Source organism: Mirounga leonina, unplaced genomic scaffold, assembly GCF_011800145.1.
Source record: "Mirounga leonina isolate KUSES-001 unplaced genomic scaffold, KU_Mleo_1.0 Mir_129, whole genome shotgun sequence".
NCBI classification, from domain to species: domain Eukaryota; kingdom Metazoa; phylum Chordata; class Mammalia; order Carnivora; family Phocidae; genus Mirounga; species Mirounga leonina.
The window spans coordinates 42166698-42193136 of NW_023270323.1; the positions used below are offsets into that span (position 1 = coordinate 42166698).

At 43.5% G+C, this 26439-nt stretch overlaps 1 protein-coding gene across 5 annotated transcripts in view; it reads right to left on the reverse strand.

Annotated features, from left to right (window-relative positions):
* Positions 1–1238: 1238 nt before the first annotated feature.
* ATP10D (ATPase phospholipid transporting 10D (putative)) overlaps positions 1239–26439 on the reverse strand; it is a 118861-nt gene continuing 93660 nt past the window's right edge. For all 5 annotated transcript variants that reach the window (XM_035005041.1, XM_035005039.1, XM_035005038.1 and 2 more), the window contains 8 exons: positions 21993–22293; positions 20439–20515; positions 19384–19509; positions 16407–16607; positions 11597–11677; positions 9854–9958; positions 5745–5932; positions 1239–3069 (listed from right to left, as the gene is read on the reverse strand). In XM_035005041.1, coding sequence (XP_034860932.1) covers positions 2739–3069; positions 5745–5932; positions 9854–9958; positions 11597–11677; positions 16407–16607; positions 19384–19509; positions 20439–20515; positions 21993–22293 — 1410 coding nt within the window. In that variant the 3' untranslated portion in view covers positions 1239–2738. The remainder of the gene's footprint in view (positions 3070–5744; positions 5933–9853; positions 9959–11596; positions 11678–16406; positions 16608–19383; positions 19510–20438; positions 20516–21992; positions 22294–26439) is intronic.

Below are 26439 nucleotides of genomic sequence, written 5' to 3' on the forward strand. Positions count from 1 at the left end.
CACATTCCATGTTATTCATCTCCTGTTCCAGAGTTTGTGTAAACCTACTGAGAATGTGAAATCCAACAATAGAATTACGGTGAGGACTGTTACAGTGGTAGGTACATACTTCATGTAATAACTGTTAGCCTTGCTCAACTTATGTTCAGGCAAGTGTACCTAACTGTACTTATTCTAAATAACCCTTAATACAAATAAAATGGTACAACCCTTTTTTTTTTTAATGGACATGGAACATGGAAATAGCAAGTCCCAGAAAACCATGCCTCCCACTTTACAGTTGGCCCCCAGCCGCCGACCAATCCGAATTTACCTGTCATGTGTCTGTCACAGGAACGTGCTCTTTTATTTTAGGTGATGGATGGCTCTCTAAAATGAGAGGTTCCTAATAGTTTCAAGTCCCTTAGGAGTCCAAAGAAAACTTTAAACCTGGTAAGAGTGCAAGGAATCTTTCATGTCTAGAGTATATTTTGGGAGCCTGATATAATAATTCTTTCACAAATCTTTTGGGGTAAAATTATACCACAAAATATAAACTATTAATTTTTCCTGGCTACCAGGAGCAATGATACAATGCTTGGTCCCCCGAAATTTGGTAAAATACACTGAATACCAACATGCAATAGATCCCATCAGCTTGGGTTAACTCTGCGTAAAGTTATTTACTTGTAAATGAGACCCTTTAAAGGCTTGATACAGATCCCAAATCTCTTTTGCCCAAGGGCCAGTTATGTTTCCGAATCCAAAATTTTTCAGAATTTAAAAAATAGAATTTAGCACCCAGTCATAAAATACATTTTTATAGCAAAATATCTGAATAATTACATTAAAGAAATTGCCTTACATCTGTTCCGGACATTGAATTTGTGCCTAATTTATGAAAAATTTTTCAGTTTCAGAGCTCTCGGGAGCTTGCGGACTCGTAACATGAACACTCAAGACTTTCTTCTGCTTTTATGCACGGATGCTTGACACCTGGGAGACTGACTTTTTTCCTCAGTCCTCTTGGCTTATTCTTCTTACCTTTAGATTCTAACCCTTTATTTATATTCAGGCAATGAATACCAGCTGCTATGAGGATGACAGATGATAGGACATTACTGATTTTTCCATATACGAAAAGGCCATTACAATATTCTGGGAAAAGGTAGGCTCTGGGATTTTCCTTCTAAACTCTGGTACCAATTACTGTTGGGTTCGGTGATACGTACAGGAGTGATGACAGGTTTTTGTACACATGATTTATTAAACAGTTTATTTTTAAAAATCATTAAAGAAAGCAGAAAACAACCTCCAATAGCCATGTGGGATTTTGAAAGTTCTAGAAATCAGTCTCTATAAAAGACTATTTGCAGTAATATCAGAGAGTTACAAAAAAAATGTCAGACCAGGACAAAGAGGCAGCAGGAGAAGATGAAGCCCTGAGGATAACAGATTAATAGTCATAAGATCTTGATACACACATAGAACATCAGCATGGAGATTTCAGGAAGGAGATTCTGGGTGGTTAGTGGCTGGCAATTTTCAGATGAATAGATACTGAATTTTAAAAGAACTCAACAAAAATAGATGATCTTGTAACATCTGGGCTTAGTTGGTAAACTAGTCTCTTTGTTCCAACTAAAGCCAACACACATGATTTGCAACAAGCAACTAACTTGCTATCGACATTCCTGTCCTAAAATGTATTTAAAAACAAATTTTTCTAAGAACCTCACAGAATCCTGCTGAGAACCACCTGTATTAGTCTCAATGCATAATATCTCATTTTTAAAGGCTACAACACCAGAGACCTTGCAGATTGTTTTCAAATTGATTGTTTCATCTTGATCAGGCTATTGCAAGTTTTAGAACACAGGAGATTGCCAAGCAGGCTACAGACTGAGCCGACTGGGTCTGTCCTACCTACGGCCTATGTTTCCCAGCTGACATCTGCACAGAGGCAGACCTCATAAAAGGTCTTCTCTTGCCCAAAAGCAGAGAGAGGAACATATTCCTACCGAACCCTGGCACCGGTCTGCCCCTTCCCCCTGAAGGCTCCGCCTCAAGAGAACATTGAAATGAGCAGAGACGGATGCCTTACATCGGCAGTCAGACGACCAAAGGCATCTTCCTGGAGGAAATGAAAAGCTATTAATGATCACTAACCACATTTTCAACAGTACAGTTATTACCCTATTTTAGGTACACTGTCATTTAAAAGGCTCTTTGGAATTTTTTCTTTGGAAATTAACCATTTATAACATTTTTTTTTCATGTGACAATCTATTCTGCGTTCTAACTGATCTAAAAACTACTTTTTTTTTCATTAAAGAAAATTCAGATTGGAGTCTGCTCGCTGAAAGCATTTCCCTGGAATCTGAGATCTCCCAGTAAAATAAATACATCTCAAATGAATCCCTTAGGAATGTCTGTACGTCTAGGACAATTAAAATGCTTTTACAAAATCCAAAAAGTTTCATAAAAGCATTTGATTCGGGATGAAATATTTCACCTCCTGAAACTCAGTTCAGGTCAAACTGCAACCTCTCCTCCAAATGTATCTACAAACACACAAGAAAGGTCATCACATCGGCTTTTCCGGGCACAGAAGAATCTTCGTGTGCCTTCGGGAAAAATCCACCTCATTCCTGCTTGCTAGAGGGGCCTCTTCAAAGTCCCTCTTCCAGATTTGAAGGGAGACTTGCCGCTGCAAGGAGGATACCCTGCTTCTTTTTCTTTTCTTTTTTTTTTTTTTTTTAACCCTCGGAGGGCCTCGCCGTCCCTGAGGCCTTGGTTTCCGAGCAGTCTGAGTCCAAGGCGGTTTCACAGACAGACGCGCTCCCCTGCTCGACAGCACGAGACGGTGCTGACGCCACTGTCAAGGCGGTAGGCGGGCCGGACGGGCCTCTTCTCTCGGACTCGGCAGCCGGGCGCTCAGCATACTTGCACGGCGCCCGGGCCGCCGTTCCAGCCCCTCGCCACTTCTTGAGAGCGTCCGTCCTCTCCTCCGCAGTCAGTCTGTCCAGGTGCTGAGCCCTCCGAACTGGAGACGGGAACAGGGATCCCTCAAGAGCCCGGTATGTAAACCTAGGTTCCAAAAAGCAGCACAGAATTAGAGTCACCGCAAACGCGGCTCGGGACACCAAAAATCCTCACCAACTGGAAAGAGTAAAAGGGTCTGGGGGCCCCTTGGCCTCCTTGGGGTAAAGGGGAAAGAGAAGCACGCTGTAAGACGGAGACAACAGCACTACTAAATAAGTTAGTGTTTGCGGGTGCCTGGGTGGCTCAGATGGTTAAGCGTCTGCCTTGGGCTCAGGTCATGATCCTGGAGTCCCGGGATCGAGTCCCGCATCGGGCTCTCTGCTCCTTGGGAGCCTGCTTCTCCCTCTGCCTCTCTCTCTCTCGCTCTGTCTCTCATGAATAAATAAATAAAAATCTTAAAAAAAAAAAGTTAGTGTTTGCAAAGTGCTGAGGAAACAGGGAGTGCCTGTCAAATAAATACAGAATAAAACCTTTAAAGTAGAGGTCCCCATAGTGCTACGTCAGAGGCTTAATGTTTGTTAGATGAAATGAGATAATACACGCAAAGCAGAGAGCAGGACACAGTGCGTGTTCAAACAACGCTTAGTTTTCGAGGACCAGTGTGACACTTTACTGCACGCCGTCCCTTCCGGCCCCAGCGGGCAGCACGGACGCGGGCACGGCATTCTCATCGACCTCGTGGGTCTCCCACGCGTGTCGTGGGGCTTCACGCCCTTAGACGAGGGTCCTCCACAGAGCCTTCCGACATCAGGCCGTCTTCCTTCCCGGTGGCTGCTGAGGGGGCCGAAGGGACCCATGTCACAGACCTGATCTCCTCCGCCTTTGGTTGTCCAGCCACACTGCTGGCCTCTCTAGAGCGTGGTCCCAAAAGCCAATCTCTTCATTTTCACAACTTTGGAAATCTGGATAGGCAGAGAATTCCCCAAATCTAATTTCTCTGGGTTTAATAGGCCTTCCCTCAATATCTTTTCTCTCACATTTTACTCTAAGCAGCAAGAAGAGCCCGGACCAGACCTTCAACACTGAATAGCCACGGTCATAGTTCACAAATTCCGCTTTCCACATAACGGGAAAACCCACTTTGGCTAAGTTTTCTGCCGCTGTAATGCCAAGATCCCCCTTCCTCAAATTTCTAGCGACACGTTCCTCCTTTCTTTCGGACCCCTCACCAGCCGTGCCTGTAACATCCACATTTCCAGCAGCATTCTGTTCAAGGCCGTATGTGCACTTTCTCAGATGATATGATTTTCTCCACCTGTGCGGCTTCTCACTTCCCTCTGAATCCCCACCAGCAGGAACGGCAACGTCCACGATCATCTACGTTCTCTTGGAGACGTCTAGTATTTTTCTTTCTTTCTTTTTTTTTTTTTTAAAGATTTTATCTATTTATTTGAGACAGAGAGAATGAGAGACAGAGAGCATGAGAGGGGGGAGGGTCAGAGGGAGAAGCAGACTCCCTGCCGAGCAGGGACCCCGATGCGGGACTCGATCCCGGGACTCCAGGATCATGACCTGAGCTGAAGGCAGTCGCTTAACAAACTGAGCCACCCAGGCGCCCCCGTCTAGTATTTTTCTATCATGTACTTTACATTCTTCCAGTCCCTGCCCACTATCCAGTTTCAAAGCCACCTTCACATTTTTCAGCACTTGTTAGAACACTGGGGGTGGCAAACTTTCTTCCTGGGGGGCCAGATAGTAGTATTTCAGGCTTTGCGAGCCAGATCGTCTCTGTTGGGACTATTCAGCTCTACCGCTGTGGTGCAAACTCAGCCAGAGAGAATACAGGAATGAGTGTGTCTGTATTCCAATAAAACTTCACGTGCTTTTAAAAACAGGCAGCGGGCCACATTTGGCCTGTGAGCCACTTCGCCAACTCTGTTAGAGAATAACCTAAAACCACCATTTTGACTCTCATGTCCTGTTTTAAAAAGGTAGAACAACTATGTGGCACAGTGTTTCCAGCTAAACAGATACACTTTATAAAAAATATAAAGAGAGAGAGAGAGCTATAGATTAAAAACACACACATACTTCTTAGCCATCCCCATCCTGTACAATATTAGAAATTCAAGTTAAACTAAAATGGGAAAGACAACTGAACTCAGATATAGGAGGGACGTTTTCAGTGCTGACGGGCTGTACAGAGACCACTACTTGTCTCTCAGTCCACATTCACCCGTTTTTCCTTTTAGAAACCCTCAGATTTTCACCACTCTGACTCGACATACTCAGGACCTAGTTAAAGGGATATGAGTAATGATGTGCAACTTCTGGGTCATGCCATTACAAAGACAAAGCAAAAAAACACGCGACAGGAAAGCCGCTCGCGCTCCGTTTTCTCTCCTCCTCCCTCCCGCAGACAGGCATGTGGGGGTGCTGGCGGTGAGTCATCTCCAATCATGCAGCTGAGGGCAGCACCCGTGGGAGTTGGTGGAACAAAAAGCCAGAGGAAAGGATCCTCAGATAACCCTGTGGGTGAAGCTGCCCTATCTTTGCGGAATGGCAACCCGATGAGAATTTTCCATGAGAGAGAAAGCTCTCTTCCAGGTTGCTTAAACCGTTTTTGCTCTCTGGTCAAAGAGTTGAAACCTATGTTTTCACTAGGACACAGACTGACTTCTCCACTGGTAAAGGGGATGGTCCGCCATCATTCTGAGCAGTTGCCTGAAGCCTTCTAAGCCTCTGATCTCACTTCCTCTCTCGCGGATAAAACCCCATACCTGGGCAGAAGAGCGATGCACGTCGTGAGGACGCAAACCAGGTAGAACACGGGGTCCAGTATGTGCTCCTGCATAATCCAGTAGGGGTTGGACGGCGGATTGCAAGTGACACACATGGATCCAAAAACCAAGGCAAAGAAAAAATAAGACACGACGCTACCCGCAATGACCAGCACGTGGATCCGGGTCTGCAAGACAAGGAAGGCGGGGGAAATGAACACCTACCCGCAGGGTTCTGCATCCCCACGAACTCTGCTCTGTTGAAGAGACAATGTGTCTAAGAAATGAACGAATGGTGTCACAAACCTTAGTGAATACAAAACACAAAATGCCGAAGAGATAAGAGCACACTTCATGGAGAGCTCATACCACGGTTTCAATTTTGTAAAACGGAGTCAAATGCCAAAAGGTTAATTTTGATGACTTTTCTACTTTATATTGTTCAATGCACCATGAAGTGTTTGGATTCTTTTTATTTTAATACAGTCACTAATCGGCCTGCTTCTTCATTAAGGTAATACTGCAATCCTCAAACGTTACCCATTCTCATGGCTGGTAGACATTACTGTTGCTCACCGATATTCTAATTTCATTCCATTGTAAGCATCTGGAAGGACTGCATTTCCTCGCGCCCTTGAAATTAAGCACGGCCATGCATCCTGCTTTGACCAATGAAATGTGAATGGAAGGGACATGAAAAAATGTTCAGGTTAGAAGCACAGAAGAGCTGGTGTGCAATTTTCCATACTGCCTCCTTTCTTTCCATGATGACCAAGGAGTTCCTCCTTGGGGATAATTCCAGATGGTAAAGCTACAAGACATTGCCTAGGGCACCGAGCTGCCCCCTCAGAGGACAACTCCTCTAGAGCTATCTGGCACCTTAGCTAACTTTGCACAAGCAAAAAACAAATCTTCGTGTCTCACCCCTTCACCTAGCCACCGTTGTATCTATGTATAGCTCGAAATTTTTCTTGGTATTTTCTGAAACTGGCTTACTATTTAAGTAACTTCATTTAGAAGGAAAAGCAGATCACTGCCTTAAATGTCATATCACCATTACCTGTCATGAGAGTGCTGAGTCTGATCTTTGTTACAGAGGGAAACTCACATAATCCGAGCCATGAAGGAGCATCACCTTCACATGATGTGGTGTTCAGTGCTCTTTGCGCAGGGGAGAGTAGCACCTAAAATTGTAGTGGATACCCGAGTGGAGTATGTTATTCTTTTGGGGGGTAGTACTGCCTTTATTATTTTCTAAGGCTAGAATTTTCAAACGAGATCCAATTTTCTCCCTCTTCCTCTTCCCCTTGCAAAGTATTTCCCCTTGGTAGGTCTCTTCACAAGCGTCACAAAGACTGCTCGGTTTTTTTTAGTAAAATGTACAAACTGCTCAGAAAATGTGGGCTAACTCCTGATGATCATCACGCCTCTAAAACAAGGATTTTTAATTTTTTCTTTCTTTCTCAAATGTCTTTTCTTCTCATTGAATCCTACTGCTTGATTTTTTTTTTCCCCTTAAGATGTGCTTTTGGCAAGTGAGACAGGAACTTGATGGAGATGACGCATTTCCATAAAGTGATACAGTTACAGTCAAGAGGCAAAGGGGGAAAGCAGACAGGGAGGTGGGAGGTGCTGATGACGTAAGGAGCCGGAGCGTGAAGGGAAGCTGCCTCACATCCTCAGAATGGCTGACTCCTGCTGACAAGGGACCTTCGGAGGCTGTGAGCTCCAGCCTCCTCGGGCATGAGAAAAACGGTTTAATGATGAGTCCTTTATATAACAGACTCTGTTTTCCTGGGCACCTGGCTTTCGCGCTCCCGCTTCCTAGTGCGGTCAGTGCAGATACCCGGCGCAGTGTCCCTCCCCTAGCCAAAGCCTAGCACTGAAGCTAAGGAGACAGAATTCTGTCCCCTGGGATGAAACCTGGGGCACAATGAGGCAGGAGCAGAAAGAAAAGGGCTGCAACCAAGTCAGAGCACAGCAGGGCAAGCCTGCCCATTAGTGTGTTCCCCGGATGTCCGGAGCCACTCTGGTTCCTCAGGACCGTTTGGTTTGGTTTGACGGTGGTTCTTCAACACATTTTTAATAACTTTTCTATTTGCTCAGGTTGCTGTTGCTCATAACCAGTGAACCCAAGACCCTTTGGAATGCTACTAAATGTCAGAACTGATGACAATTCCTTAGGGAGTAACCAAAAGTGCCTACAAAATTGTTTAAAAATGAAATCAAATAGCTATTAAAACAATGCCAAATATTTTAGTTCTTTACTCCCCTGGTATTTTCAGATTTTAACCTTTTACTACACCTGTTTAGGTTTGTACAGTTTGATTATAGCAGGTTATAAGCAAGGCAAGTGATGCCAACAATATTCTTTAGAAATGATTATGCTTTAGAAATTATTATAAATAATTTTATAATATAACTGCACATAACATTTATTTATTTTTAATTTTTTTAAAAGATTATTTATTTATTTGACAGAGAGAGGCACAGCAAGAGAGGGAACACAAGCAGGGGGAGTGGGAGAGGGAGCAGCAGGCGTCCCGCCAAGCAGGGAGCCCGATGTGGGGCTCGATCCCAGGACCCTGGGATCATGACCTGAGCCAAAGGCAGACGCTTAATGACTGAGCCACCCAGGCGCCCCTGCACGTAACATTTAAACTATAACCTCATGCAGCTATTTCTGTTTAAAATGCACTCAGGATGGTAAACATACCCCAAACACTGGTTAGTCATTTAATCATTTGTTTATCCAGCCAAACATTTTTGAGTACCTACTGTGTGTCAGTCCGGTCCTAGATTCTGGTATATGGTAGTCAAGAAAATAAACACGAACCCTGCCCGTCACAGAGATTATAGTCTAATGCAGAAGATAAACATGAATCATATAGTCACATAACGATGAATAATAAGAAATTATTATTGGAGCAATGAGGAAAAACAAGAAGATGGTATGAAAAAACGGATCATTAGGGAAGGGCTCTTGGAGGAAGCAGCATTTTTGCTGAGACTGAAAATAATATGCAAGCTAGGTAAAGTGCAAGGAACCAAGGGAAGAGTAAGAACACTCCCCTCAGAAGAGATGGCAAATGCTAAGGACCTGATGTGGTAACGAGCTCACAGTATCTGAACTGCTAAAGGAAGGACAATGTGGCTCCAGCCCCTGAGTAAGTGGAAATGTGATCAGAGAGAAAAGTAGAGGAATCACTGCATGACGTCCTTTAGGCCATCTCAGGGCTTTTCAATTTTACTCCAAGTGCAGCGGGAAATGACTGAAGGGTTTTACCCAAAGGACAGCAACAAGACATGATTTGTGTTTCAAAAGGATGATTCTGATTGTTTTGTAGAGGATGGCTGGAGGAGTCAAGAGGAGAGGCGGGTGGGAGGTCTAAGGAGACGTAGCATTAGTCCTGGAAGTGGCTTAGGCTATAGCAAAGACAATGCCATCGGAAACGAGTGAAGGGCATAAATAATCACGGAAGTGGTTTCTTCTCCAGAGATGGGTGGAATGTTCTTCATCGGCAAAGGAAGGTTTACAACAAAGCTCTCACTATCTGAATCCTACACATTAGCTTTGCGGCAGAGAGCTACCGTACAATCATTTTGATGACGAGAATTAACTATCATTAAGTCAGCAACTAAGATAAAAAAAGACCTAGATTTAAATGAATGGTAAAAATTTTGGAGGGAAGAAAATATAATTTTTGTAACATGAGACATTTTACTGTGATAAAATCATCACTTACTAAAGTCAGTATACCAGGATCATGGCACGACACCTCTCTTTAGTTGAGTTGAAAGGCATGAGCATGATCTTGAAGAATGTTGGTCATTGAAATGTAATTGTTTCTTCAGCTTGACTCGCCATGGATACCACCAAGGGGACCAGGTAGGTATTTTCCACTTTCCCTGGCTATACATCAACCTCAACACAATGGCACTCAACAATCAACAAGAGCATCCATGAAATCACCCTTCTTATTTGGCATCATTACTCTTCTCGTTACCATGTGTTTTCTAGGCATTAAAGCTTTAGCACAATCACTGCTAATAGAAGACATTTCCCCCAAGCAGTTTCAGGCTACTTCCAAGGCAGGAAAACCACTCACCAAACTCTTGCTTTCAATCACCAGGTGGAGGATAATGATGAACAAAGCAGCTGTGTTCAGGGGGTTTCCAAATGCAAAGATGTCAATGTCTGAGCCCTGGTAGGTCTATAAAGAGAGGACAACAGGTGCTGATCTTGGAGAGTTGTCACACTTGGTGGTTTGAGTACCATCCCTTTATTTTATAGCTCAACTGAGGATGGAGTCCCTTCTTCAGTGTTGCTCATTAAAGGGTCATTTAGGATAAACTTGAACATTTCCGAAAGAGAGACTGACTCTTGGGCCATCTAATCTTTGAACTTTTCAGTTGGAATGCCTCTTTATCCTGAGCCATAATTCATCTTCCTGGAACCTTACTTACGTACGTACTTACTTTACTTGCTTGCTTGTTTGTTTGTTTATTTATTTATTTATCACAGAGAGACAGTGAGAGAGGGAACACAAGCAGGGGGAGTGGGAGAGGGAGAAGCAGGCTTCCCGCTGAGCAGGGAGCCCGATGCAGGGCTCAATCCCACGACCCTGGGATCATGACCTGAGCCAAAGGCAGTTGCTTAACTGAGCCACCCAGGAGCCCCTTCCTGGAACCTTTTACTTACACTTCTGGCTCTTTGAGGTATAGAAAAATATCAAATATGTCCCATTTAATAGAGCTGCAAAACTTTGAGGTAGCTATTCAGGCTACCAGAGCAGCACCGGGATGCTCAGTTGGTTGAGCATCTGACTCACTTCTTTTGGCTCAAGTCGTGATCTCGGGGTCCTAGGATCGAGTCCTGCACTGGGCTCTGCACTCAGCGCAGTCTGCTTGGGATTCTCTCTCCCTCTCCCTGTGCTTGTGCATGTGCTCATTCTCTCTCTCAAAAAAAAAGGCCATCCTGAGTGTATGATCTCTGCTAAGTAAATATCCCCTCCTCTCCTATGTATATGTCCTCAAACCCTTAAAGTTTTCTTCCAAGGACACAATTTTCTGACCTTTCACAATTCTACTTGCTCTCTTCTGCTTACCTTCAGATTGCCTTATCTGTATCCCTCTTGAAATGCAGTATACCCAGAATACTCTAGCTGGCAAATTCAAGTCATTTTGTTTAAATAAAGAACTAAAGAACTGAGGTTGTTAACTTAGAGTTTATCAATTTTTTTTTCATTCTTAATACTGTGCTTTTGTTAACACCAATCCATGATCAAACCAGTGTTTTCTTCTGGGTAGGGGTATATATGGGTGGGCAGTTATATCACGCTGCTTTGTGCTTGGGATTGGCCTGAATTTTAAAATTCATTTTTATACATGTTTTGTTTAGTCACATTTCTTCTATTCTTCACCTATAAAACAGGTTTTTTATTTTGGAGAGACTATTTATAAGAACTTAAATTTAATACTATGAATATCATCCTAGTAGATTTAGCCCAACACTCACTAATAATTGATTCCATATTCTGACTTTGCCTCTCCGATTTTGACTCATCTCATTATATGCCTGGACTCTCAATTTTATCCAGGTCATTTACAAAATCTATCAAGCAGCACAGGACTAAAAAGGAGACTCATGAGGAGTCAGCTATGTACTTCTCTCCAAATTTAATCCATTGTCTAACATATTTGGGGTAGGACTTTATAATTTAGTCAGTTAATGATCAACTTGATTATATGAGCAAGATACCCTAATATATCCATTCCATATGCTGAAAAGAGCAACAAAGAAGCATCACTGATTCATTAATAACACACACTTTGAGTGAATAAGGACTCACATAGTAAGGCACAAAGAAGCAGACCAGGCTTTGATAAAAGGCATCCAACAAGGTGATCCAGAAGGTAAGGGGTAGGTATGCCTGAAAATGAAATAGATATTGTGGAGGGATTAATAAGAGTCAAAGCAATGTCAAGGAACAACACAAGCCAATAATTGTTTTTGCTTCTCTGAGAAGATTATATTCCTTTATTCTCTTACTCACAAAACAGGTGGGATTTGTAAATAGTGGTAGAAGAATATGGTGTGAAGTTGAATAATAGGTGAAAAAGTCCATGGAGGAACTCTCTTCAACTCATGTCGCTTCTATCATTGGATCAACCTGGAATCTACTTGAAATAGGGATAGTAGTACTGATTTTCCATTTCCTATTGATCAGAAAGTGCCATTTCAAAAACTTCTCCAAATCCATCTACTTCTGTTTCCATTCTCCTTCACCATCAACTCTCTTTATGAATGACTGAATAACCACCTAACTGGCTTCTTTGCTTCTTCTCCTATCCCTAATCCAATCTTCCACAGCGGTCAGAAGGTTCTTAAAAGCTATAAATCAGGTCATGCCACCTCCCTAATTAATCAAACTGACCCCCTCCAATGCCGCTCCGCTGCATTTCCAATACAACTTAAGTTCCTTCCCACGGCCTGTAATGTCCTGGAGGGTCTGCCCACTGGAGCCCCTGCTCTCCAGGGTCCCACCCTCCCATTCTTATCCTCATCCACTATGATCCTACCACAGGCACCTTCTATTCTTCAAACTTGCCAGACCCATTCTTTCCCTGGGGCTTCTCCTGTGCTCTTCTCTCTGCCAGGATTCTCTGGACCTCCCACGTGACCTCCCACATGACCCGCTCTTCATTATTCACATCCTAGCTCAATATCATCTCCTCACTGAGGCACTCCCAGACCAGTCTAAAAGTTATGCCCATCCCATCACTTACTACCATGGCATCCTTAGAAATCTCTCATCACCATCGGAAATAGTTTAATTTGTTTACCTAATGATTTTCTGGTTCTCTCAACAGAATGCAAACTTCATACAGTGGGGCTCTGATTTTTTTATGCAAGTGATTAAAACAGTACCTGGTACATAACAAGTACTCAGTAAGTATTTGTTGGATTAATAAACTATTCCTACATAACTTTTCACATGCTGAACTGCTTCTAACCAAAAGCGTACAGAAAAAAAGAGAAAGTTCAAGTAGAGACACTAATCAAGTGATGGAAAACAGGTTTTCAAACAAGAGCCATCTCTGTTTGAATGTTGATGTGTGTGCAGAAGGATTCTGAGGCTGCGTCCAGACCCCGGAGGAACAACCGAGTGTTTTGGTTTATTAGTGATATATGCCATGGACAAAAATGGCAACACATATATTATATCCTTGAGCTAGTCTTCTCTTTTCTTAACATGTTCTCAGTCTTATTTCCTTCCAAATGTGAAAGGGATGGCATTTCTTTGGAAATAAGCAATTGTCTTCTAAATAACAAAGTTTTGTAAATACGCAAATTCTCCACATTCGTTCTTCTATTCTTCAATACACTATACTTAGAATTTTAAAATCTATTCTTTAAAAAAAAAACCTCTTCATCCTCTGGAAAATCAAAGCAATGAGGATTTGTTGTTTCTAATATTGTTACTGTTACTGTTCCTTTTCCCTGTATCTTTTTTTACTGTTTCCTCCTTAAAAATGGTGGGATGTTCTACCTTTCTTCATCCAAAGGTTCATAAAAATCTAAGCAGAAGCACAAATGACAGAAGAGAATGTGGTAGAATCAAAGGGGCAACCAAAATGCTACTAGACAAGAGCGAACAATTTGGGGATAAGCTAAAATGTAACTTCAAGCTACTGGAAGAATGGAAGCTGCTCAAAAAACCCTAGAGCAAAAAAGGTAAAAGCATAATTACTCCACAGTCCTGTGAGTCGGGGGACTCTGGAAGCAAAGGACAGGAAAAGATAAATGAGAGGCTGGCGAGATGAACTCATGGGATCTCCTGGAATCTGAAAGGGAAAATGTGGACACGACGTCAAAGCCAGGAAAGGTGGCTGTGTGGGTGAGGAGAGACGGGTAACAGATGATTGCTTCTCGGGAGGGAGGCCTCTGTTGCAGCCTTTCAGATCATCTCCTCTGGGGAGACATTCCGTAACCCTAGAGGGTATATTTCATGATGCCGAAGACAGGAAATGGCCCAAGCATAAAACAGAATTCGTTTGAAGGCCAAGGTCAAAGAAAGGACAACTCTTCTGGAAGGTAAACTCAATGAAATCCATGACCTTCTCCCAATAGCCACATGCTGGGAATCTGCCTGCTATTACCATGTATTATGAAACTGGCCGGCTCAACAGAACAACGTGTGTAAAGGATGGATAACAGGGTTCAACAACAGGAAACAGTGACCTCAACTCTTCCAAGGGTAAGAACCAATCAGTCTGTACAAATGGGTTTTTAAAACCCCAGCTCTAAAAACTCTGAAGATCCCCCTCACTTCTCTTTCTCCAATGGACTTGGAATTGAATTTAGGCCAGGGGTTATAAGACAACCTTCATTAATATCAATCACCCATCCCTGCAACCTGGCCTTGAACTTTAAGTCAGACTGGATTCCTTTGGAAAATCCCATTTAGTTCCTTGATCTAAATGGACTAGATGATATTAAAGGATTACGAGAATTTCTTCTTCCCTGAAAGTTGAACGTGTGACTTCCCTGTGTTGGCTGCAGCAGGTAGCCTGCAGACATTAAGTTACTCCCCAGCCTGGAAAGGAAGTTCAAGTCAGAATAAAGTTAGACTGATGAAAATAAACACACTTTAAATTTGGGATTTCCTCAAATTTCTGGTTAATTCTGGGGAGGGGGTAAAAATAACAATACTGAGAGCTTAATATAGCTGGAACTTTTATCTTACTTGATCCTCACATCATCTCCATAAAGAAACAGAAGAACAGGCAAGTTAAATCATTTACCAAGGTCACACACCACAGAACCAGAATTTAAACTCAGGCTAAACATAACCCATTATTTCTAACTGATCTGGGTCAGCGTCTTTAGAACTATGAGTGAAGCACAACACACAGATTTCTCATGGTAGGTCTGATTTTTGCCTGCCCAGTACTTCTCTAGAAAACCCTTCTTCCCAATCCTGTCCATGTGATTCAGCTCTGTCCTCAGGAACAATAAATGTCCCAGGCCTGGTCAACAAGAACATGATCTTTTTTACTAAGCCAGTTGGAGCTGGTTTCTGTCACTTGCAGCTGAAAGGGTCCTGACTAACAGAGTCTTCCTCTCAAGACTAGAATATCTGACTACAATTTGGGGATACCTCAGCTTTGCCCACTTACAGGCATCTATAGGTTCCTGGCCTTCCTCAGTCCCTGTGATCCTGACCATGCACTTGTGAGCGCACTTTGGATTTCTGGCCATGGAACAGCACAGCGGAGGCGGGAGGAGACCCAGGGACTGAAGACAGCACCAGTGTTCTTTCTGCAGCCCCACGTAACGGTGGAGCATGGGCTAGAAGAGATCCAGAGTTCACCTGCACCGCCCTTGAATTCTGTGACATGGGCTCGTTACTGAAAGTACCTTCCTGTGACGGACTGTCCTCGTCTACACAGTGGGTAACGAGAGCACTGACGTGCAGGGTCGTTTTGAGGATTAGATTTATGTATATCAAGCACTTCGAATAGTGCCTGGCGTTTGGAGGCGTTACATAAACGTTCATAAGTGCTTTATTATTATTAATTTTGTAGAAGATAAATAAGAAAGAAAAGAGTTGTGAGACAGCTAGCCCAAGTAATTAGCAACCACAATCCTCTAGGTAAGAGAAAATGAGGACAGTGAGAGAACATTAGGAAGGGGGGACAGGTATCAGTGATCCATCAGAGGGAGACAGGTAGCATGAAGATCAATTAAGTAGAGGCCAGGGCTTGGCTTTAGGGACAGGAAGCCATTCAGATCACGCCACAACGACGACAACAAGAGAAATAGCTATCAAGCACCAACTCTGTGGCAACGATTGCTCTAGATCTTGAGGATATAGAAATTGTGTAATTTATTGTCATTACTTATTGCGCACTTTTCCAGTCTCTTCTTTCCTAGTGGTTCTTCCTGTTTTTCCTCTAATATCAGTCCTTGATGCTGGGCTCTCTTTTCACTGCATATATTTTCTCTTGACTCCCCCTACCCCTTGTTGCTTTGTAATGATAAGTCCTCCATCTGTATCTCTCTCCCCCGTCTAACTCACTCTCCTGTCTCATACTTTCAACGGTTTTCAGATAGACCTCTTGACGTCACTACAAATTCAGTGCGTGCCAAGTTCCTGGTTAAAATTTTCCAACTGAGCATTTGCTATCATCTCTCTTTCAGTTTTCCCCCTTTAATCAGAGTGTATTGGTTCAGAGTGTGACCTCTGGAGCTAAACATAACCCATTTTTGAGATTTTTGGAAAATTTTGTGAGATTTTTGGAAAAATTACTGAGCCCCTTTGAAATTCAGATTCTTCATCTTAGAATGGGTACAATACCAGGTTCTCCCTCAAAAAGTTCTGTGGAGATAAATGAGACAGGGGAGGTTGAGTAGTTCACACAAGAGATGGCACAGTGAGGTCTAGCAAATCCTAGACATCAAGAGCTGTGGAAATGCCAGATTTCTTCAGATAAGTACCTAAGACCTTCCGCAGTTGTACCTCTGTTCACCTCAGAAGCAAGTAACTTCATATCTGCCGTGTTAGCAGAGATGTTCTGTAACAGCCCCGCAATGCCGAGAGTGTGAAGCAGTCCTGAAGGGAGCATACTCATGGAGCTGGGCTCACTGGAACGTACCTCTGATTTCTGACCACCCTTGTAAAGTTCCGGCAGCTGCAGGAGGGTCTCTGCAGACACATCTTTCTCCAAGACGCCATAAATGACAGGAGGAGCGGAGGTGAAAAGGAGGTTGAACAAGATCAACACCCAGTAGTCAGTCATGGAGGTTCCTGAAAATCCACAAAAGAACTGGTACCAGAAAAGGAGGTTCACATAGGCCTAGGGACACAAGAGGGAACATTTGCATCTTAGAAACAAACAGCCACGTGTGCATGAGCGCACAAGCCACACGCTGCCACTGTCAGCTGCGTGATCCCAGCCTCTCTCCCCCTCACCAAATGGAAGACCACAACTTGCCTTGCCGTCTTTTTGGGATTCGTGTTTTATTAAAGGAAAACCCTACATACGTATACACACATACGTGCACACACACACGCACGCCCCTCGCTGTGTAGCTCTGGCCCTGTTCTAAGAGCTTTACAAATAATTTGTTCAACCCTCCTAACAACTTGGGAGTTACTGTGGCCCCATTTTACAGATGAGGAAGCTGAGGCACAGAGAGGCTAAGGAACTTGCCCAAAGTCATCTGGCTAGTAAGTAACAGAGCCAGTATTCAGACTGAGACACCGCTTCTACATGGAGAGATCCTAGCCCCGGGCCTGGTATGTAGCAGGCACACAACAGATATTCATCTTCCTGCTTTCTAGGTTCAAAATTACTTTTTAGTGGTGCCAGCCGGGTAGCCAACCATCCCAGTGAGTCCGGGATGGAGGAGATTCCCAGGACAAGGACTCTCCCTGCTAACACCGGGACAGTCCCAGGCAAACCCGCACAGGTGGTCGCCCTGGAGGCTGGAAATATGCATCCCACAGTGTTTCCTCCAGTATTGAGTCGCAGATGAACTAGGCCCATGAGAGCTAAAGCTCTGTGCCCTCAAGCAAGGCAGGCCCCAGGAAAGGACTCTGGCCTTAGATTTGTGAGATTAGAGATCCAGAGTTCACCTGCACCGCCCTTGAATTTAGCAGTCATACTCAGGGCCTGAAGACACTTCCTGCTGCTTTTTTCCACTTTAGGCCATTTTCCTAACCTTTCCGAATTTTGATTTCCTCATCTGGAAAATGAGAATTATACCACCCCAGAGCTTAGTATCAGGATCCACTTAGAAGGTGCTCATGACCTGTAAAGTGCCTTACAAGTATGAAGATGTTATTGTTGGCATTCTAGATGCACTAGAATACTTTAGGATAGGAGCCACAATCCTTAGGACAGAGTTTCTTAAATCTAGGGTCGATGGACACACACTGTGCCCTGCCCCTGGAAATGTATCAATTTGGGGTACATGTGTTTTGGGGAATGAATTCATAGTCTTCATCAGTATCTCAAAAGTTTTCTAAGATCTAAGAACCACAGTCTCAGAAAGGTAAGTTACCTGATGGCTTCTGATACTGGCGTTCTTCTCCATAGTTTACAAAACATTCACTGTCTTGCTAGGTTAGTAAGAGGCAGAAGTCAGTCAGGAGAGTATCAGTGTGAATGGCCACTGAGGGTTACACAGCAGAAGACCGCAGGGTCCTTGCTCCCTGGTGATGGAGTGCCTACTCATACACACTGCCCCACTCTCCAAGAGCATATGACACCTCTCTTCCTAATATTAATGTTGCTTACCCTCTGGGTTTAATCTGGGCTTAAAAGGAAAGGGGAGGGCGTGGGCTGCCCACAAGAGGGGCAGGTAGAAAAATACAAAAGTACAGGGGTGCCTGGGTGGCTCAGTTGGTTAAGCGACTGCCTTCGGCTCAGGTCATGATCCCAGGGTCCTGATCCCAGGGTCCTGGGATCAAGCCCCGCATCGGGCTCTCTGCTCAGCGGGAAGCCTGCTTCTCCCTCTCCCACTCCCTCTGCTTGTGTTCCCTCTCTTGCTGCCTCTCAAATAAATAAATAAATAAATACAAATCTTAAAAAAAAAAAAAGAAAAATGCAGAAGTATTAAAAAAAAAAAAATCACTTGGGAAAGAGGCTCCTCCCTAAAAGTCAGTGACCACTACTAAGTCCTGGAATTTTAAAAAAGTTCATTGTGTGATAAGACAAAAAAAAAAGGTTCTGCTGACACACACACACGCACACACACACATCTAAATTACACATCTGGAATATATGTAAAATGACCTATTGAAGTTATTTTTTTTCCCCAAAGGTGGTATTTCAAGAGAGTGATATAAATTGATGTTTACTATTAACACGCTACCTATGGACTTTGAAGGCTAAAAATAAATTTGGTCTAGAAAATCATGACATTTTTACATAATCACTCCAGGTAGAAGGAACTTAAGTGAAGCAATCTAAGGTCCACATGATCTTATAAAAGAGGAGACTGAAATTTAAACGGCATGCCAAAGATTAGAAGCTAGGGCTTCTCATCAAATTCTGCCCCTTTAGGAATGACATAGTCAAAATTAAGTTCCCTGGCCACCAAGCGCAAATCCATTTTACAGGCTTGCTAGAAAATTCTTCACTTGTGTTAGCCAGCTACAGGCCAAGGCGTGATCCTGGGTCTTCAGCGGCATCTGTGTCTTCAATATACAACATGGAACATCAGTCTGAGGACAGCAGATAGTTTTTGCTATCTCCTGGAAAATGGAAGCAAACCTTCTCATTCTCTACTGACAGCATTAAACATTTCCTAATTCTGCTTGCCACCACCTTTCCACGGAAGGTCAAAAACTGGGTCTTAAATGAACCAGACAGGACTTAATTGAATGGAAAAGCACAGGGAATAGGAAATGCCGGCAGAGGGACAAGCCCAGCGATTTGCTGTCAGTGGCTGAACCGTAGCGCGTCCCCAGATTATTTCCAGGACGGCGGCCCGAGTGCTCCTGGCAGCTTCCCAAACATCAGTAAGCCAAGCAGCCTCACTCAGGGCACTTCCTCGCCATCCCTTCCGCAAGCAGGAGAAGAAAGGGAGGAGGGGGGAAGGGACAAATTCTCCAGAGCTACGTACCACGTTCTTGTAGAAAAAATAGAGAATCATGTTGGAGAGTCGTGTGTAACACCAGTGCCCGTGGACAAGCAGGAGCCTGCCGAGATGCTTAAACTGAGCAATGGCAAAGTCGCTGGCCATCACCGCCTGCAAAGGTAACGGGGACAGGACGCCACCGTGAGCCATGGGACATGTTAACGCAGACGCAGCCGGGCAGCCTGACCATCGGCAGGCTGCGACCGGTCCAATCTGTTGTTTAAACCGTCCGTGCAGACCCACACAAAACAAAGCAAACCCAAACAAACAGAAACTCATGAACACAGAGCCACAGTCAGCTTTCCAGTAGGGTCCCACGAAACAAGACTTCTCTTTGGATCCCACTCGGGATGGAATTTTGGCAAATGTACTTTCCTGGAAAGCAGCTCCCTTAGCAAGAACGCCACGCGCTGCCATTGGCATCCGCTTCTCCTCAATGAGAAGAATATTGAAAGGACCGTAGTCATGACTTCATGAATTTCTCAAGGTTTGCAGAGAATGTCATAATTTACAATTCTCTGAAAACCCCAAGCCTCACGTCCGATCTTCCTCTGACGGCGTTTGCTCCATACATGAAAAGCAGTCTTTGGACAAGCTTTTATCGGACTTTTGTGCCCAAACACACTATCCAATATGCACACATGTGCGCACACACACGTACAGATAGGACCCTCCCCTCTCCCTCATTCTCAAGTACCATCTTCCTCCCTCCCTCTTGAGGTCTGTAGGTCTTTTATTCAAATCCTACTTTAGTAGCTTTCATCGGTGTCCAAAGTCACACAGTTACGGCAGGGCTAAATATATATATTATTAGGATCTAGAGGAGCTATAGATTTTAAACTGAACGAGCACGCAGTTAGAATTACCCAGGAAAACACCCCAGTACTCACGCAGTAAATAATCAATAGACATAATTCCTGTCTCCCACTCCTGATCTAGCCACGGCCGGCCTCACTTTACACAGAGATTTCACCGTGGGAATGTTGCCCTTGGATGGGCAGGTGAAGTTCACGGTACTTGGGTGCACGAAATCCACTCACCTGCATGCCTTCTTGACCTGAGATCCCAATCCCAATGTCTGCCACTTGAATCATGCTAACATCATTGGCACCATCACCTTCAGGAGACCGAAGAAAAGGCAAGAAGCATATGAAGGGCAAAGAGAAGACGCAAACTCTGCAAAGCAACAGTGACCACTCAAGCAAACAAATCCTTCAAAGTTTATCCCAAGTCTGCAAGTTACCTGGAAGCTAGTGAAACAGACATTACATGTCGCATCCCGCTGCCATCAGGAAGAATTCTAAACTCAGTAATGCCTTAAAATCTTTCACGCTAAGGCACCTATCTGGACTGATCTCCCTCTTTTCCGTGCCACTAACTTTACTTTCAATTTTCCAGATATCTCTGCTCCTTCCAGCCACCGCACATGTGGTTTCTGTATCCTTGTAACACTGGCCTCATCACCCCCACCTCTCGGGGCTGGATTTCCATTGCTCTTGCCCTCAGCTCAGATGTCACTTCCTCTGGGAAACCTTCATATTCCCTTTAGATTAGATGCCTCTTCCTTGGACTCCAGTGCTATATCATACATATGATATTATGGTTGCTATATAGTCCTTGGTCTCCCCAACATACTGGAAGCTTCTTAAGGGGAAGTATTACATTCCTGTTGGTGATGAACATTTGTTGTTCCCAACTACCCACCAACCATTCACCTGTTTTCAGTATCCTGATTTTCCTTGGGAACTCAAGGAAGAGAGAGATTCTCTCTCTCCCTCTCCCTCCCCCCACTAAAAAAAAAAACAACTTGGCCCATGGCCTTCACTTTCCCTGTCCTCACCAGGAATGTCCTCCCCTCAGATTTCCCATGGCTCCCTTATCATTCTCTTCAAGTCTCTGCCCACATGCAGCCTTCTCAGTGATACGGTCTCGGAAAAACACTGAAGTTAGCAGCCCTCCTCCTGTCCCCCCAGCGTTCTACATATCCTGGCTCTGCTTTTATTTTTTTTAATAGCACTTGTCACTGCCTGATATATATTTATGCCTTTTTTGTTTTGTTTCATTTTTTATTATATGCCTCCTACTGAATGTAAGCTCAAGGAAAAAGTACTTTGTCCACTGTATACACTCTTTTATCTCCACTGCCTAGCAAAATGTCCGGTAAACGGAAGGCACTCAATAAATACCTGTTGAATGAATGCATAAATGATTTGTTCATGCCCCTGAATTTAACTTTTCTCAAGGTGGCACTCTTAAGACTTTTCAGTTCTATGATTCAGTACATTTACCCTCCTTAACTTAGTTGATCTGGGGTTCTGACATGCAACCCAAGGCCCTACCGTATTGCTTTCCATGTCACACCCCTACCCCGTGGTTCATAGTGGGTGGTCAAAGAGGTGAGGAAGAGAAAGGGGGAGGGAGTAGGGGGCAGAGAGTACGAAGGGAGAAAAGGGGGAAGGAATGTGGGGGTGGAAAAGGACAGACAGAAGGGTAAACGGACGTAGGACACACGGAAGGAAGGACAGACAGAAGAATCAATCCCCCGGTGGGGCAGGAGAGTGAGCAGCCCGCGGCTGGATCCCCTCCCCACTCACCGATGGCCAGCGTCATCACCCGCAGATGGCTGCGAACCAGCTTCACCACTTCGCTCTTCTGCAGGGGGGTGGCTCGGCAGCAGACCACGGCCTGACAGCAGGCAGTCAGCTCCAGGAACTGCCTCTGCAGCCCCTCCTGTAGGGTGCACTGCAGGGCCTTCCCAGTGATGATGAGGCCAGCCCGAAGCCCGCAGTCCTGTGTGTGCTGTAAGCCTTCCCTTAGGGACGCTCGCTCTGGAGAGGTGGGATTCTTCTCCTGAAGTTCTTTCAAAATGGTGCTCATCAGCGTCTCACAGGCATCCTTGAAACAAGAGGCCAAGACAGTTAGGCTCAGGGCTCCCCTGGCGGCCATATCCAGCTAAATTTATCTTTAGCCACCGCTGTGTCAAGGCTAGTGAGTAATTAGCTACTTCTGAGGACCTCCCAGCTCTTCTGCAGAGATTTCCGTGTATATGTGGGGACCAGTGAATAGGACAGAACACATCTCACTCCCGGTTCTACAACAAAAAAAATAACGTAGAATTTCTTTATTTGTACAATTTCCCTTCTCACACAGGGACTCTCAAGAGTCCTTTGGTCTTTTTCTACACTCACTATGCTTGACTCGAGGCAAATTATGTCACCTCTCTGAGCCTCAACTTTCTCACGTGAAAAATGCAAATGTCTACACATGGTAATGTCATTGTGAAGAATAAGGGAGAGAACATGTGCAAAGCTCCTCGTGTAGGCATGGCACAGAATTTAAAGCAATAGTTAGTACTTTTATCTTCTTTTGGACAACATTCATTCATTCATTCACTGAATATTTATTGAGAAACCACCTTATACTAGAAAACATCCTAGGTGCTGGGGATTGGTCAACGAGCACAAAAAAAAAAAAAATCCCTGCTCTCATGGAGCTTACATTCTGGTTGAGATGTTCTCAGTGGTGCTTGTCATGTTTGGTTTGTGTGCTTCCCTCCACTCTCCTCACCCCCACATAGTCAGGAAATACTACAGAGATCATTTTTAATTTACTTTTGAAGCCTTCACAATGCCTAAAAGAGAGCCACATCAGACAATGAATACTCACTGGACGGATTCTACTCAAGAAGACTAACAATAAAATTATCCAGAAATTACTGTGTCAAGTGACCACCAAGGACAGAACCTAACAAAATCCAGGAGTCTTGCATTTAAGTTTAGACATTAAGACTGAAAGAAAAAAACAAAATTGAAAGTTGATTCGTAAGAGAATCCCTCACTCAGAGGTCATTCACTCTTATTTCAAATGCTGTTTAATTAAGCATTTCTCAACCCACAATGAAATCAAATGGATAGGGAAGTAGATATGGATACGTAGCTTGACACTACAAAGACTTAATAACTACAGAAGCTACACACAAGAGTTCCAACTTTAGGGGCGCCTGGGTGGCTCAGTCGTTAAGCGTCTGTCTTCGGCTCAGGTCATGATCCCAGAGTCCCGGGATCAAGCCTTGCATCGGGCTCCCTGCTCAGCGGGGAGCCTGCTTCTCCCTCTCCCACTCCCCCTGCTTGTGTTCCTGCTCTCGCTCTCTCTCTCTCTCTGTCAAATAAATAAATTAATTAAAAAAAAAAAAAGAGCTCCAACTTTTATTTTTAAAGATTTTATTTATCTGATAGCGAGAGAGAGAATGAGCACAAGCAGGGGGAGGGGGAGAGGGAAAAGCAGGCTCCCCACTGAGCAGGGAGCCTGATATGGCGCTCGATCCCAGGACCCTGGGATCCTGACCTGAGCTGAAGGCAGATGCTTACCCAACTGAGCCAGCCAGGCACTCAAGAGGTCCAACTTTTAAAACGGAGCTACCCAGCAACCTGTACCTTAGGAACAAATCTGATCCTATACACCTCAAAAACCTCCTAGGAAAAAATGTGTGAAGGCGAATCAAATATGCCCTTCATAGGCTCAACACGTAACAGCAAAAGATTATTTTTAAAAACCTTCTAGAGTTTGGTTACATTAAAATGATACATTTAGAAGGTAACACACCCTGAAGTCATTGAAAATCAGCATATCAACATGATGATATTGAAGGTATACATTAAGTGAAAAAATACAATACTATAAATACAGACTTTGCATGCTCATAGTGCACAGAATAGTCTTGAGTGGATGCCCTCCAAAATATAAACCTAAATTATCTGTAGTTTTATGATTCTAGAATGATTATAGATGTTTTTATCCTTTCGAGTATATATTTAGTTTTATAAATTACATTTTCATTATAGAAATATGTATAAATATACACACACAGACTCAATTTCCTTATTTGCAGATTCCATATATGTGAATTCACCTACTTGCTAAAATTTATCTGGAATGCTATCATCAGTATTTGTAGTGCTTTTGTGGTCATTTGTGGACATGCACAGAGAGAAAAATTTGAGTCATGTGATAGGATTCCAGCTGCCACTGAATGAGGAGATGCTCTGTCTTCATACGTCAGCTCCCATACCGTAAATAAGTGTCCTTTTCACTGTTTGGTGACACATTTTCTGTATGTTTCTGCTTTTTGTTGATTTTGCGGTTTAAATGGCCTCCATGCCCAGTGCCGAAGTGCTGTCTAGTGATCCTATGTACAAGAAGGTTGTGATGTGCCTTGCAGAGAAAGTATGTGTGTTAGATAAGCTTCATGCAGGCATGAGTTATGGTGCTGCTGGCCATGAATTCGATGTTACTGAATCAACTATACACACAGAGTAAGTTGTTGTTAAACAGAAACACACGTGGAATAAAGTTATATACTGACTGGTTGACAAAACAAAATGTTGTGACCAAAGGCCTATGGGAACCTATATTTCCCCCCAGGGGTAATGGTTCCATATTCACTAATGCAGTGTTTAGGACAACTTTATAGAATTTAACCCCATGAATAATGAGAATAACTATAGATAGGTAAATACAGATTACATAATATATAATACAATACAAAATGTACACTTGACACGTAATCAGCTGGGGATACTTAGACAAATCACAACCTTTTGGAGTTTCAGGCTATAAAAATGAGGATAATTTTATCTGATCTGTCTACCCTTTATAACTATCAAGTAAGATCTTGTATGAGAAAGTCTGTTATAGATTCTAATTAACATGAAAATAAAGAGTTACTATCTCAGGAGAAATTTTTAAATGAAATCATAAAAATAAAACTTAAAAAATTAAATGATGGATCCCGAAAGGGCTTTATGTATCACAAGGCAGTAAATAATCCAAGATATGGGGGCGCCTGGGTGGCTCTGTCGGTTAAGCACCTGCCTTCGGCTCAGGTCATGATCTCAGGGTCCTGGGATCGAGCCCCATATCGGGCTCCCTGCTCAGCGGGGAGCCTGCTTCTGCCTCTCCCTCTGCCCCTTCCCCCCACCCATGCTCTCTCTTTCTCTATCTCAAATAAGTAAAATCTTAAAAAAAAATTAATCCAAGATAGGTTTGTATTAACCCCCTGCCCTGAAAAAAACCCCAAGACTATTATGAGAATGGAAAACATGTAAAGTTTATAAGTGGCTACATTTACTGTAATCCAACTTGCAAATTTAGGAACAGGAGCTGATGGAAATTCATAAAGCTGCAGTACTACACTACAAAAATGACCAGATATTCTACTGGTTTCCAGGTGGCCCACTTAGAATGTCACAGAAGCAATTTCTTCACTAACTGACAAAGCAGGTTCCATGATCTTTCTTTTTGTTAACTCTTAGCATCTCCTGATGGAGAGGAAGAAGTGGAGGAAAAAAAAGAAAAGAAAAGAATACAGTGACTGAGCCCCTACTATGTGCCTGGCATTTTATATGCTTGGACTTGAGTCACCATAAAACTAAATTACGTTCACTGTGTTCTGTTTAGTTATCTGGAAAATTCACACAAGGTGGAATAGCTTTTGATAGTAAAAAAAAAATTTACTTTTTGCACTTAGAACAGTCCATAGATACTCCATAAAGACTTCCTGAATTGTTAAGTTTTAAATGCCTCTAACTATAAATCACAGGTTTACAAGTAAGTTCTACAATCCTAATGATTTTACTACTGACAAAAATGTCAAAATCAAACATCAAGAATTGACTTTTCTTTTTTAATGTTCATTGAGCCCCTTCCATCTGCCAGGCACTGCATGTTTAATTTATAATCTATATTTTCTCATTTCATGCCCACAATGACCCTATGAAATAGGTATTACTCTTACATCACAGGTGAAGTAAAAGGCCCAGAAGAAAACTCCCCACGGTCACATACCTGGTCACGGGCAGGCCAAGCACACGAGCCACGGGCTTACCAACCTTAGTGCACAGCCGTTTTAGTGACCAAAATGACTAATGGACAATTTTCTTATGCTCAGGCCCTGCTGGTACTGTAGGGGCTGCCTGGTGGTTGTGGTTATGGGTCTCTGGGCGACAGCCAACTGCCAAGGATAACCCATTCTGTGTTGAATAA